The sequence below is a fragment of the Podarcis vaucheri genome (genome assembly GCF_965113315.1).
Source record: "Podarcis vaucheri genome assembly, chromosome: 14".
NCBI lineage: Eukaryota > Metazoa > Chordata > Lepidosauria > Squamata > Lacertidae > Podarcis > Podarcis vaucheri.
Window position 1 is genome coordinate 18,757,610 of NC_138752.1, and position 14,992 is coordinate 18,772,601.

At 45.1% G+C, this 14,992-nt stretch overlaps 1 protein-coding gene across 1 annotated transcript in view; it reads left to right on the plus strand.

The window, feature by feature from the left end:
- The window catches only part of RHCG (Rh family C glycoprotein), a 42,495-nt gene that overhangs the window by 15,595 nt on the left and 11,908 nt on the right, over window positions 1–14,992 (plus strand). The window contains exons 2-5 of the mRNA XM_082198643.1: window positions 4,194–4,380; window positions 5,941–6,091; window positions 9,344–9,491; window positions 10,320–10,486. Coding sequence (XP_082054769.1) covers window positions 4,194–4,380; window positions 5,941–6,091; window positions 9,344–9,491; window positions 10,320–10,486 — 653 coding nt within the window. The remainder of the gene's footprint in view (window positions 1–4,193; window positions 4,381–5,940; window positions 6,092–9,343; window positions 9,492–10,319; window positions 10,487–14,992) is intronic.

The window sequence follows — 14,992 nt, forward strand, 5'->3', positions numbered from 1 at the left end:
CTTTTTCTTATCATTCATCCCATTAATATTCCAGCTCCAAGTCTTTAGCGCCATAGTAATTGTGTTTACGAAAAACTACTTCCTCTCTTTAAACTCTTCCCGCTCCCCCCTCCTCCTCTTCCTCCTCCTCTTCCTCTTCCTCTCCCTCTGTCCTCTCTGTCTCTTCTTCTAAGTCTTTCCTTCCTTCTGCCTCCTCACTTTTATCTTCTTCCTTTTGTATTTTTAGTTCTTTATATCTTCTTAAAAATTTACCAGTCTCTTCTGGAGTTGTCAACTTTTGCCTCTTACTCCTGTAAGTAAAGGAGATTCCTTCAGGGAACTCCCATTTAAACTCTATGTTGTTCCTCTTCAGAGTCTGAACCAATTCTTTATATGGGTCTCTACGTTTTAACAGCCTGACTGGGATGTCTTTGAAAATTATTACGTAATTCCCATCAATGTTCAGCCTTTTCCCTCTGTTTTTTTTTTGGAGAATCCTATTCCTCATTTCCTTTTCTTTAAATGTAATTAAACAATCTCCTGTAAATTTTTTATTTCTGGCTGGTTTGGTTTTCAGTCTAAATGCAGATTGTACTGCGTTTGCCATCTCTTCTATTGGATAAGTTTGCCATCTCTTCTATTCCATAAGTTTTTGTATCCATTCTTCCTTTGCTGGGACTTCTGCTTCTTTCCATTCTGAACAGGAATATGCTTAGCCCAGTGATTCATGTTCCATTTCTTAGGGATGGGCCAGATTCGAAATGCTAGTACAGTGTACCTCGGGTTACATACGCTTCAGGTTACATACGCTTCAGGTTACAGACTCCACCAACCCAGAAATAGTGCTTCAGGTTAAGAACTTTGCTTCAGGATGAGAACAGAAATCGCGTTCCAGCGGCGCGGCAGCAGCAGGAGGCCCCATTAGTGGTGCTTCAGGTTAAGAACAGTTTCAGGTTAAGAACGGACCTCTGGAATGAATTAAGTACTTAATCCGAGTTACCACTGTATATACGCCACAGTGCATATGCCCTTTAAATGCATGAGGGCAGAATATGGGCTGATTCATGCAAGTTTACTTGTTTGTGTGTAGTGGGAATTCCCAGGCCAAATGATGGAGGAAACATAACCCTCATCTTGGTCTTATTCAGCAGCCTAAGGACCTCCTGGACCACTGATAATTGCTGAGTGTCATTTTACATCACTGGAGCTGATTTCTATCTCGAGGACATGATGGATGGCAAGTGGCTGGAAATGTATAGACTTGTTTTGCAATGCAGACAGAGTTGCAGAAGCCCAAGGGGGTGGGTGGGAAATTGCTGTGCACTGTGCACCTTGTGTAGTGCAAATGGCCAGTATATCAGCGTGTGATACGTTTTACTAATTTTGTCACACACACACACACACACACACACACGATACGTCAATGGCAACGTCAAATAACAGGATGTTTCCAGTCTCTTCTAGCGGTTTCTGAATGAGAAGTCCACAGTTTGGGGTTTCACAAATATGCTTGCTTTCACATCATCATCATCATCATCATCATCATCATCATCATCATTTATTTATACCCCGCCCATCTGACTGGGTTTCCCCAGCCACTCTGGCCAGCTCCCAACAGAATATTAAAAACACGATAAAGCATTGAACATTAAAAGCTTCCGTAAACAGGGCTGCCTTCAGATATCTTCTAAAAGTCAGATAGTTGTTTATTTCTTTGACATCTGATGGGAGGCCGTTCCACCACACGGCGGGTACCACCACCGAGAAGACCCTCTGCCTGGTTCCCTTTCACCTTACTTCTCGCAGTGAGGGAACTGCCAGAAGGCCCTCGGATCTGAACGAAGTCTTGATGAGCTCAGAGTTGTTCTGTATGTCTCCAAACCTAAGCATTTAGGAATGAAACTCTAGCTGCTTCAGTTTCAAGAGAATGATATGCAAGTTCTGCTACATACAATGAAATTTCATGGGAAACACAACTTAAGTCACTCTGAAAGAAGATACTAGAGCATACCAAATCATTTGCCGCATATGTGCACAGCAGTAGATCTAGCTGCAAAGCAACACATGGGGTCTGCATTGGTCATTGCAATGCATGGCTAGTTATTATTATTGTATAATTATAAGATTACCATAGGATAAGCTGTCCTGCCCAGCTTAACTGGGTCAAACCCCTTCACCTTGGGAGAAAAGGTTACCAAACTCTGTTCTCTCTCTTCCACTCTGTAAATCTGACTAGTGAGGAGGTCCAAGCTTTGACCGTATGGCTTAAACAAGCCATCTTTGTGTTTCTATACAAATAATTTAGAAACATTTACCATTCAGCAGCCTAAGTTATACCGCCTGTCTTTTCTTGCTGCTGTATGGAAAAACACATGAATCTGACCTTTGAAAAGTTGGTAAGTAAATCATTTTTTAACTTACCAAACATGTGGTCTCTTTCTATGCTAAGGGAAATGGGGGGCTTTGGAGGCAACTTAGAAGGGGATATTTTAAAAGTCTAATAGCCTATATTTCCTTGCTTTACTTTGCTGCATGTTTGTGCTTTTAAATCTCTGCTGGTGCTCTCTCATCAAAGAGTACTTACCCCAAACCTTGATCTAGACACCCAGGGAATTCTCCTTTTTAATATATCTAAAGTATTTCCCCTCTAACCAAAACAACAAACAAAATTTTAAAACCAACGCAATTAGGTGGTCCCCTGGTCTGATACTAAGAGGGAAAGACTATAGTGGTTGAGCATCTGTTTTGCTTGCAGGAGGTTTTGCTTCCTAGATTCAGTCCCCAGCATCTCCAGCTGGACTAGGAAAAGGCTCCTTCTTGAAAGTCATTGTCATTGGACAATAGTATGCTAGATTGGCCAATGATCTGACTTCGTATGATGCAGTTTCCTAAGTATATTCCACTGATCCACTAGAGCTCTACTTATGTTTTTGTATTCTTAAGGCATCATTCGATGCCACTTATGTGTGATAGTCCTCAGCAGCATTTAGGGATTTTTAGGGATTTTTAGCTTTTGGGATTTTTTTTTAAAAATAGTTTTATAAGTTGTGCATCTTTGTTTCTCAACTTGATCCTTTTACATGTAGGTATTGTGGTATTTTATGCATCGCTACTTGCAGTTATTTTTATTGATCATAGTTTAGTGATTATTTATTGTGATTGTTAAGAGTGAATTTCTGTTTAATTATTATTTGCAGGTATTTTGAGAATTGATTTTATTGTGTACTGTTATATTCTAATAGATTATTGAATATTACTTCGTTTGATTTAAGCCATTCCATTTTAAAGTTATGTTTTATAATGACTTTTTGTATTGGATCAGATTATCATCTGGTGTGTGTTCTTTGTTGCATATTTTGTTGCTGTAAAGTGCCTTGTGCATAGTAATATTGAAAGGTGGTGTGGGAATTAAAAGTGAATTGAAATGAAACAGGAAGCGAGCATGGTTGCTAGATATGCAGATAAAGTCAGATGAGGGTTGGGGTGAGCACAGATTTTTGTTTTTATATATAATTTTTATTAAATTTTCTGTTTTACAATTTACTCATTTTTCATCCTTAAAGGTATAGGGCAAAGGGACCCCTGACCATTAGGTCCAGTCGTGGCCGACTCTGGGGTTGCGGCGCTCATCTCGCTTTATTGGCCGAGGGAGCTGGCGTACAGCTTCTGGGTCATGTGGCCAGTATGACTAAGCTGCTTCTGGCAAACCAGAGCAGCACACGGAAACACCGTTTACCTTCCCGCTGGAGCGGTACCTATTTATCTACTTGCACTTTGATGTGCTTTTGAACTGCTAGGTTGGCAGGAGCAGGGACCAAGCAACGGGAGCTCACCCCATCACAGGGATTCGAACTACCGACCTTCTGATCAGCAAGTCCTAGGCTCTGTGGTTTAACCCACAGCACCACTGTGTCCCTTTTACATCCTTAAGATATCACTAACTTCCCTTCTTCTCATTCCATGGTTCATGTTACAATCCCTGCATATTTTACAGAAACTATACCATTCAGTATTCCATTATTACATCCATCATAATTTATTTACACTGTTGAATTTATCTTAATGCTGACAGCGTTTTCAGCTGTACAGTTATTTCCCATGTATTCAATAAACATTTTCCAATCTTCTCTAAATGTTATGTTCTTCTTGTTTTCTTATTCTATTGAACACACGTTTTTGAACCAATGTCAATGAAATTTCTTTCTTTAATGCAGCTTTCCAAGATGTTCATGTGATGATTTTCGTGGGCTTTGGGTTCCTCATGACATTTCTTCAACGCTATGGTTTTGGGGCTGTCGCATTCAACTTCCTCCTTGCCGCCTTTGGGATCCAGTGGGCTCTCCTGGTTCAGGGCTGGTTTCATACCTTTGAGAACGGGAAGATACTCATTGGAGTGGAAAGGTAAGTTTGCCCATATGGAACCTGGCTGGGGTGAGGGTGGGGAACCCATATTTCTTGGTTGGACTATAAGGTTAGTGTGATACACTGGTGAAAAGAACCAGTTTGTTGTACAGTGGTACCTCGGGTTACAGACGCTTCAGGTTATAGACGCTTCAGGTTACAGACTCCACTAACCCAGAAATAGTACCTCGGGTTAAGAACTTTGCTTCAAGATGAGAACAGTAATCGTGCAGCGGAGGCGCGGCAGCAGCAGGAGGCCCCATTAGCTAAAGTGGTGCTTCAGGTTAAGAACAGTTTCAGGTTAAGAACAGACCTCCAGAACGAATTAAGTTCTTAACCTGAGGTACCACTGTATTTGAATATAAAGATATACACAGGGAAGGAGGGCTGGCGAGTGAGACGGAATCCTTTCGCCCTATAGGGAACCAGAAAGATATGGAAACTTCTGAGTTTCACAGAATTGTTAATAGGACAAAATGAATGCTTGGAGCATTAAAATATGGCATTAAGAGTCTGAATAGTCAGAAAAATATAAGATGAGCCAGTTGGATCAAGACAATAGCCCAGCTGTTATTTACTATATCTCTGTAGCATACCACCACAGGGTCAGTTAAGTCAGAAATACAGGCCCCTACCGCAAGGAATCTACAGTGATACCTTGGGTTAAGAACTTAATTCATTCCGGAGGTCTGTTCTTAACCTGAAACTGTTCTTAATCTGAAGCACCACTTTAGCTAATGGGGCCTCCTGCTGCTGCCCGACTGCCGGAGCACGATTTCTGTTCTCATCCTGAAGCAAAGTTCTTAACCCAAGGTACTATTTCTGGGTTATCGGAGTCTGTAACCTGAAGCGTATATAACCAGGAAAGATGGAAGATCCACACGTCGTGTTTCTGTCCTCCCTGTGATTCTTGAGGGCCTCCTGATACGGAAGGGATTCAGTTTATACCAGCCTTGCTTCATCCTTGGGTCCTGTTGGACTACAACTCCCATCATCACTGTAGCCAGCTTAGCTAATGGTCAGGATGATGGGAGTTGTGATTCAATGCAGTAGCGGGCAGCATGGGGAGGCAGTGGTGCTTGCCTGATCTCCAGTCAGTCATGTGGGTGGAATTAGCGGCAGAAGGACAATGGTGTGGTGAAAATTACAAGGTGATGTGTCATTGCACCATACCTGCTTGCCACCCAACACACGATTCGCTACTGGTCCAACAATGTCTGGGGACTCAAGGTGGAAGTACACTGGTTTATACAGGTTTTGATATACAGGAACCTTGGGTTGCGAACGTGATCTGTGCGGGAGGCATGTTCACAACCCGCAGCGCTGTGTCTGTGCATGCGCGGGTCATGATTTGGCACTTCTGTGCATGCACAAAGCGTGATTTAGCATTTCTGCGCATGCACAAGCACCGAAACCCAGAAGTAACCTGTTCTGGTACTTCCAGGTTTGGCGTGGTGCGCAACCCGAAAACGCGTAACTTGAAGTGTTTGTAACCCGAGGTACCACTGTATATACATAAATGTGCTTCATTTCTAACCTTCCTCTTCCTCTTCCTCTCAGCATGATTGGTGCAGATTTCTGTGTGGGTTCTGTCTGCATCGCCTTTGGCGCCGTCCTGGGCAAAATCAGTCCTGTGCAGCTGCTGATCATGACATTGTTTCAAGTGACTCTCTTCTCCGTTAATGAATACATCCTACTGGACCTGCTCCATGTAAGGCTATTTCATTCTCTCTCTCTCTCTCTCTCTCTCTCTCTCTCTCTCTCTCTGTCACACTCACACACTCACACACTCACTCTCTCTCTCACACACACACACACACACACACACACACAGGCTGGATCTAGACACATCCAAGAAGTGTTTCAGTTAAACGCGCCGTAAACTTTGTATAAGAAATCGGGTTGGCAAAAATGGTGTCAAGTGTTTTAATGAATATACAGCGCATATGAGTCGCGATTTCTTTGCCAATGTAGCTGAGTCCACAGACACTTACTAGTGCCCAAGTGGTTTCACAATTAATTCTCCTTCCCAGGAAACTTTGGGAAATATAGCTCTGCACACAAGTGGATTTAGGGCAGAGCGACTGCTTCGCCCACACTGGGAGCCAAGCCTAGAGGGTGCTTCAGGGACGTTGTAACAATGACAAACAAAGGAAGATGAGAGGCCAGGGGCGAGGCACCAAATTTTGGTATTGCATAGGGCGCCCCTGAAATCTGAAAGCCCAAAGTCCTCTGCTGCTCTGTAAGGAGAATGGTGGAGACTGCCTCCCCATCCTGACCCTTCCAGGGAGGAGGAAGAGGAAGACAGTACAGCTTTACAACAAGGGGGTGAGGGAGGTTGCAGCTCAGAGGCAGATGAAGGGGAAAGTTGGGAAATCAGGGGAGTGGAGGAGCAGGCAGGGCCGGAGCAGCAGCTGGCTGACATGTTATCACTAGAAAGCATTCCAGACCCACCATCTCCCAGAACCCGGCGAGCCTTAAAAGTAGGAGAGCAAAGAGCTCAAAGACAGAGGGCATTTATCAGCACCCGTAGAAGAGATGACGAATGAAGAAGTGGGAGAGAAGGGGAGTGGAGATTTACTCAGGACCACGCCGTTATCCAAGAGGCTGGGTTCTGTAAAGTATGAAATAAAAAGGACTGTATGAAACGTTTCCTTGTCTTTATACTTTCCTGGGCAACCAGCTGGGAGCCGCTGACAGCATCCTGACAATAGGGGATTTCCTTCCAACTCTCAGCACCCTTAACCAGCTACATTTCCCAGGATTCTTTGGGGGAAGCTGTGACTGTGTATGATACTGCTTTAAATGTATAGTGCAGATGGAGCAGAGCGAATTCCTACCTGTGTGGGTAGGGGAGGGATGAAAGGAAAACTGCTTGAGGGACAGAACCAAACTGGACAGAATGCCACTCATGGGATTAGCAATTGCACAAATAGTAGTTGTTTTAAAGGGTGAGTCGGCACAGGCCTTCCCCAATCTAGATCAGGACTCTGGCAAATAATAATAATAATAATAATAATAATAATAATAATAATAATAATAATGGGGAGGGGGTGTTGGTGAGCTTTAAGCTTTAAGACCTGCCCAGCGCAGGTCTCTTTTCCAAAGCACACAAAAACCTGGAGTTAGTCCTGGCCTTGTGGAATGTGATTGCACAAGTAGGGCAATGGTGTGTAAAGGCCCCCAGAGGAAGACATTCCTCAGACCATCAGATAGAGGAATTGGACTGTGCCCTGAGGGAGGCAAGCTCAAAAATAGATTTTTTTTGGTCACTGTGTGGGATGCAAGGACAGCCTTGGGCTTCACTCAGGCCCACCAATGTTGCAAACGCTGGGAAATATTACTTGTTTGCCAAATTCATGTCAGTTGCACCAAATAATATTACAATGAATTCACTCCATAAACGGAAAGCCAGATTAGTTTCCTATATTTTCCCGCATAACATTCTTCTTTTATGTGTGCCAAGCTCAGAACCAAACTGGACAGAACACCACTCATGGGATTAGCAATTGCACAAATAGTAATTGTTTTAAAGCAGGGGTCAGCAACCTTTTTCAGCCGTGGTCCCTCAGACCATGTGGTGGGCCGGACTATCTATCTATCTATCTATCTATCTATCTATCTATCTATCTATCTATCATCTATCTATCTATCTATCTATCATCTATCTATCTATCTATCTATATCTATATCTATATCTATATCTATATCTATGCAGGTTTTGGTGTCTTCGGGTGTCTTCCCGTGTAAGAGTCGAGGTGTCTGTGCGACGTTTCGACGAGGTCTCACTCGTCATCTTCAGGCTGGTGCTCTCTGTTGTGTGTTTGGGTCTAGACTCCTGCAACTATCCTCACACATCTCACTGGCTCCTTCCAGCACCTGGGAAGATGCAAGCTGGACCAGTAACAAGAAGCCGAAAGCACCAGCCTGAAGATGACGAGTGAGACCTCGTCGAAACGTCGCACAGACACCTCGACTCTTACACGGGAAGACACCCGAAGACACCAAAACCTGCATTCCTATACCCGTGAAAATCTACGAAAGCATCTATATCTATATATCTATATCTATATATCTATATCTATATCTATATCTATATCTATATCTATATCTATATCTATATCTATATCTATATATTGGGGGGATGAACGAATTCCTATGCCCCACAAATAACCCAGGGATGCATTTTAAATAAAAGGATACATTCTACTCATGTAAAAACATGCTGATTCCCGGACCGTCCACGGGCCGGATTGAGAAGGTGATTGGGCCGTATCCGGCCCACAGGCCTTAGGTTGCCTACCCCTATTTTAAAGGGTGAGTGAGCACAGGCCTCCCTCAATCTAGATCTGGGGTGTTGGGGAGCTTTAAGCCTTTGACTTCTGCTGTGGTCCTGAGCTTGGGGAGGGTTCGTTGACTACATTGGAGAAAGCTTCCACTGTTGCCAAGATTCGCCACATTCACACCATATGTTTTACATACCACTCAACTGCCCCGATTAAATGGGAACATCCATGAGAGCATGGTACCTGAAAACATGTGAGATCTCGATATGTCATGAGATCATGGAGCCCCAAAATGTGAGGTGTTTTGGCTGTGTACTCTCGCACTGGGAGCGCAGCCTGGAAGATGCGCATCCCAGTTTTTCGCCATAACATGTTGGAGGGCATGCATTTAAAACACCACACATTCAAAACACTTTTAACAGTCATGGATTCTCCCAAATAATCCTGGCAGCTGTAGTTTGGTAAGGGTTCTGAGAGTTGTTAGGAGGCCCTTATTCCCCTCACAGAACTATAATTCCCAGAGTTCTCTGTGAAGAGGGATTGGATTGTAAAACCGTTCTGAGAATTGTTGCTCTGTGAGGGGATTTTCTCAATGTGGTTTAGCTGCTTGTGGGACAGTCATGGAGACCCTCCCGTTCCTTCCCAAGACTGACCCCTGTTCTCTCCCATCACTGCAGGTTAAAGATGCTGGTGGATCCATGACCATTCACACATTTGGCGCTTACTTTGGACTAGTGGTGACCGCCATTTTGTATCGGCCCAACTTGGAGCAGACCAAAGATAAGCAGGGTTCTGTCTACCACTCAGATCTCTTCTCTATGATTGGTAAGATTTGCCTTTGGTTTTTGATGCTTTCCGCCTTCAGCTTGCAGGGTGGCCAGGCTTAGGGAAGATCGGCCCCAGTTGCTAATGAGAAGAATGTCCCTTCTCTCCATCCTTAATCCTGCCAAAGTAGCTCAGAGACAGATTGAACAATGAAATGGTCTGCAGATGACAGCGTGCTTCTTTGTCAGCTCACAAAGCTCAGTGTCAGCCTGTTCTACATCGGCGGTGTGTTATAGAAAAAAACTGCTCCTTTTCCCTTATGGGGTATCCAAGAGCCCGTATAGAGTCCTTAAGTGGGTTCCCTATCAGTAGGAGAAAATAACAGAGGCCAACCAGAGGGTATTGAGAAGCAAAGCGGCTAGTAAGCCTGATTTTTATTAACTGTTGCAACAGGGTCCTCACTCCCCACACGCTGGAGGGAGAACCTTGAACAATGGTGTGCAACCCCTTATATAGACTTTTGAAGTTTCCCACCCTGTAGCCCAAGACCAACCCCCAAAACATCATACGTACATCATAAAAGGAGGTGGTCTACAGCAGAAATACCGTACATCACAGGAATCGGTCTACAGCAGAAATCCTGTCTGCCAGGATTCCTGATAATGGTTACTGCCAAGGCTTGAGACTTATATTTTAACTCTTGGGGACCACTCGCTGGTGGCAAAGAAGAACTACAGCCCCAAATTCATGTTACAACGAATGAATGGGTCATGAACCCAAGTAAAATTGGATTTGTGGGTTGACATACCGAAAAGGCTGGGAACCACTGATCTAGATGCTTCTGTTAATCTGATGTTGCAAGTTAGTTCATCCTTCCTCCTCCTCCAGGCACCTTATTTCTATGGATGTACTGGCCCAGTTTCAACTCTGCCATTTCTGATCATGGAGATGCCCAACACCGAGCTGCCATCAACACCTATTGCTCTCTGGCGGCCTGTGTCCTCACGACCGTGGCCTTCTCGAGCTTGTTGCAGAAGAAAGGCAAGCTGAACATGGTGAGCAAAGACTGACGATCTTCACATTGCCACCACTAGCATGGGGTACATAAGCACACTCCCTTCTTTGCTCCTTGTGTTTTGTGGGCTCTTAGGAACTGTAGGGAGATACACATGCACACACGCCTCTGGCAAGCAATTATTGTGGGGGGAGTTGCAGAGAAATTAAAGGTTTCCAAAATTCTTGGGTGTAGTGGTTTCAAACCACTTTTCCAAGGACCGCCAATGGCCATTATGGAAGAGCAAGGGAGGAAAAAATGTTAACGTTTTCCGCTAAATGTTGAAGAGGCAAGCCACTATTCAGTGTGCCTTTTAACTGAGAAGGCTTATCTCTTCAGCCGTGCAGCTGGCACCAGTGGAAAATAAAGAACGGAAGGATAATCAGTGGAACCAAGTAGACAGAATTGGGTTCTGGAGAGCAAGAGGAGGAGCGTCACTTTCCCTTGATAAGAGTATAGCTTACTGAATGCAGGAAACTCCATTATACTGAGACTGTCTATAGTCCACTATTGTCTGCTCAGACTGTCAACAACTCTCCCAGGATCCAGAGAGAGGTCTTTCTAATCCTGAGATTATTTGAGTGCAAATGTAGGGCAAGATCACCAAGCTTTTGAAGCTGGTGGAACAAATCCCATGGGCACCAGTCACTACCACGTTTGTACACAGAGAGAACCTCTTTGCATGTCTCCTCTTTTCAGAAAGGAAGTGAGGGCAGGTAGGTGCCTAATTCTGGTATCCAATGAAATCTGGATATGTCTGAGGAGGTGTGTTCAGCCTAGGAGGGGCTGAGCAGGAACTGAGCAGGAAGAGCAAACAACCTCTCATATTTATTGAAGAATATTTATTGAGACCTTTCATGGATGCTATTGTGGGAATGTTGTAGATACTACAACACACAGCTGTGAGGCATTTGCGAGCTTTTGCGGAGAAGGTCCTGTTGCTCCGCCATGACCTCCCTGCCAATCTGGATACAATAAAGGAACTGGAGGCCCCTCGACTGTCCTCGGGTCCAGTATTGGACCACTTTGACCGTATATCCCCAGCCGATGTGGACAGACTCCTCCAAGCTGGAAAGCCCACCACTTGTCCTCTCGACCAGTGCCTGTCCTGGCTGATTAGAGCGTGTCCAGACGAGGTGTGGTCCCCCCTGGGGGACATCATCAATTTGTCCCTTGGCACGGGGACATTCCCAGGGGAACTGAAGGAGGCAGTGGTGCGCCCGCTCTTAAAGAAAACATCATTAGATCCTTTAGATCTATCCAATTACCGCCCGGTTTCGAATCTTCCATTCCTGGGTAAGGTGATTGAGAGAGCGGTTGCTGAACAGCTTGGTAGGTTTCTGGATGAAACATCAGCTCTGGATCCATTCCAGTCCGGCTTCCGTGCTGGTCATGGGACCGAGACGGCTCTGGTCGCCCTAACAGATGATCTTCGTAGACAGCTGGATCGAAGCGGGTCGGGGCTGCTGATTCTTCTAGATCTGTCAGCAGCCTTTGACATGGTCGATCACGAACTCCTGGACCACCGCCTTGCCGACGTGGGGATCCAGGGCACAGTCCTTCAATGGCTGCGCTTGCTTCTCTCTGGTCGGGGACAGAGGGTGGCGCTTGGGGGGAATTGTCATCCCGCCACTCCTTGGTGTGTGGAGTGCCTCAGGGTGCGATACTCTCCCCGATGCTTTTTAACATCTTTATGCGCCCTCTCGCCCAGCTTGTCCGGAGTTTTGGGCTGGGCTGCCATCAGTATGCTGATGACACCCAACTCTATCTGTTGATGGATGGCCATCCTGACTCGGCCCCAGATACACTGACCAGATGCTTGGAAGCTGTGGCTGGATGGTTACGTGGGAGCCGGTTGAAGTTAAATCATTCGAAGACAGAGGTCCTCTGGCTGGGACGGGATGATGTGGGATTGAGGGGGCAACTCCCATCTCTTGCGGGGGTGCAATTAGTGCCAGCACTGTCCGTTAAGAGTTTGGGTGTAATCTTCGACACCTCCCTCTCCATGGAGGCGCAGATTGCAGCTATAACAAAGGCGGCATTTTTTCATCTCCGCCAAGCTAAGCAGTTGGCTCTTTACCTCTCTCGCCCTGACCTAGCCACTGTGATCCACGCGACGGTCACCTCCAGACTGGATTATTGTAACTCGTTCTACATGGGGCTGCCCTTGAGACTGACCCAGAAATTCCAGCGGGTGCAGAATGCCGCAGCGAGACTCCTTACGGGGTCTTCGCTGCGAGATCACATTCATCCGGTGCTATACCAGCTGCACTGGCTCCCGGTGGAGTACAGGATCAAGTTTAAGGTGCTGGTTTTAACCTTCAAAGCCCTATACGGCCTAGGACCCTCGTACCTACGGGACCGCCTCTCCTGGTATGCCCCACAGAGGAACTTACAGTCTTCAAATAAAAACATCTTGAAGGTCCCAGGCCACAGAGAGGTTAGGCTGGCCTCAACTAGAGCCAGGGCTTTTTCGGCTGCGGCTCCAACCTGGTGGAACGCTCTGTCACAAGAGACTAGGGCCCTGCAGGACTTGACATCTTTCCGCAGGGCCTGCAAGACAGAGCTGTTCCACCAGGCCTTTGGTCAGGGCGCAGCCTGACTCCCTCCTTTGGCAATCTTTACTAAACTTTAGTTTATTGTTGCCATCAATTTTGATTTTAATTAATTTTTATAATCTTTTTATAATGTTGCACTATTTTAGTGTTGTTAGCCGCCCTGAGCCCGGCTTCGGCTGGGGAGGGTGGGATATAAATAAAATTTATTATTATTATTATTATTATTATTATTATTATTATTATTATTACAAGAGGATTTATTGATTTCATAGTATCCTTCCTAACGCATGCTTATGAGTCAGCAGCAGAGCGACATTCCCCAATATATAGCAGGAAGTTAGTTGGCAGAGTCGTTTGAACCTCTTTACTTAAGCAATCCAATCTGGCATTGTTCAGATTGGGTTCTGTTCCTGGTGAGTCCCCTTTTATCCCTCCTAAAAAAGAATAAAGACACAAGAAGCTTCTTTTAAAAGTAATAAGAGGTTTACTCACATTCAGTTCACAGTTGGATCCCTGAAGGCAGGCTTTAGCTTATAGTTACAGATACAGTGTGGCTAACATCCTTGTAAGGATGAGACCCTGTGCTGCTGGCAGGGAGCCAGCAGTGCAGTCCAAGAGAAGAAAAGGCATCAAAAGAGGAGGATGGCTGCGTGGCTGGACCTTTTGTGGGGTCTGCCAGGGTCACGCCCACCTCCCTGGTAACATGCAGGGGGAGGATGCTCCAGACCAGGTGGGACAGGAAGTTCAGCTGGCTGGTTCAACATCCCCCTGTCTGTGTCCACTCTAGGCAGACAAGGAATGTTGCATTTGACTGCTCCAATGGACTACATCCCACAGCCATAACCGGTAGGGGCAGCATATCTGTCCCTTCCAACTCTACAATTATTTGATTCTGTGACTTTGATTCTAACGCCTGATAGGGAACTGAACTCTACAAAGTTGGAGAACAAACGTGTGCTCTGCCTTTGAACTACAGCCCTTCTCACCTTCCTTGGGTAGCCAAGGTGGTCTCCCTCCAGATATTGTTCCAACTGCAACCTCCATCATCCCCGATCCTTGACTATACTGGCTGGGTCTGATGGGAGTTGGCTAGCCCTGATGCAAGGCTTGGAATTCTGCTACTTATCTGCATGACATGCTCATTGAGCAGTCATCCTGATTTGCTTGAAGAAAGCTCATGGGGTTAGATTATCATATCTGGTGTTGACTGAGCTTTCATTCTTATTCATTTCCTGGTAGGCTATATATGACAATGACCATTCATCCTAATTTGCTTCTGCAGTGTTTACATCCTGTGAATCATTGGTTCATCATACACTTTTCAACGCATTCCCCCAACACTTTCCTAACCACAAAAGTTGTTGTTGTTGCCATTAAGTGATTTTCTTGAGGTCACCAAAGCACTTTAATCCACTTTAACTGCACAAAGCTCAGTTTCCCAGTGTGCACTTGAACCCACCTCCTACTGACAGTCTGGGCACACCTCAGCTTATTTATTTATTCTATTTAACAAGATTTATGTGTCACTTACTAGAACAGGGATACCTCCCAGGGATTTACAAAATGTGATCTAAAGTGGTGATTTTAAAAACATAAAAACAAACATAAGAAATCAAGTTATATAAAAGAAATTAAAATATAAAATGAAACCGTTATCATAGACTTGTAAAGATAGAAGGGACCCTGAGGATCATCTAGTCTGAACACCTGCAATGAAGGAATATGCAGCCATCCCATATGGGGATCGAACCTGCAACCTTGCCGTTACCCGCTCTAATAAAACACTTATCCTAATTAAAACCACATGTCCAGACACACCAGCATTTTAGCAGGCACTGAAACCAATTCAGTGAGGGTGTCTGTCGAAGATCCATGGACTGCGAAGGCTCCAATCTCAGCTGCAATGAGTGCAAAACAAATAATATGTGCAATCATAGGTAAACATAGGG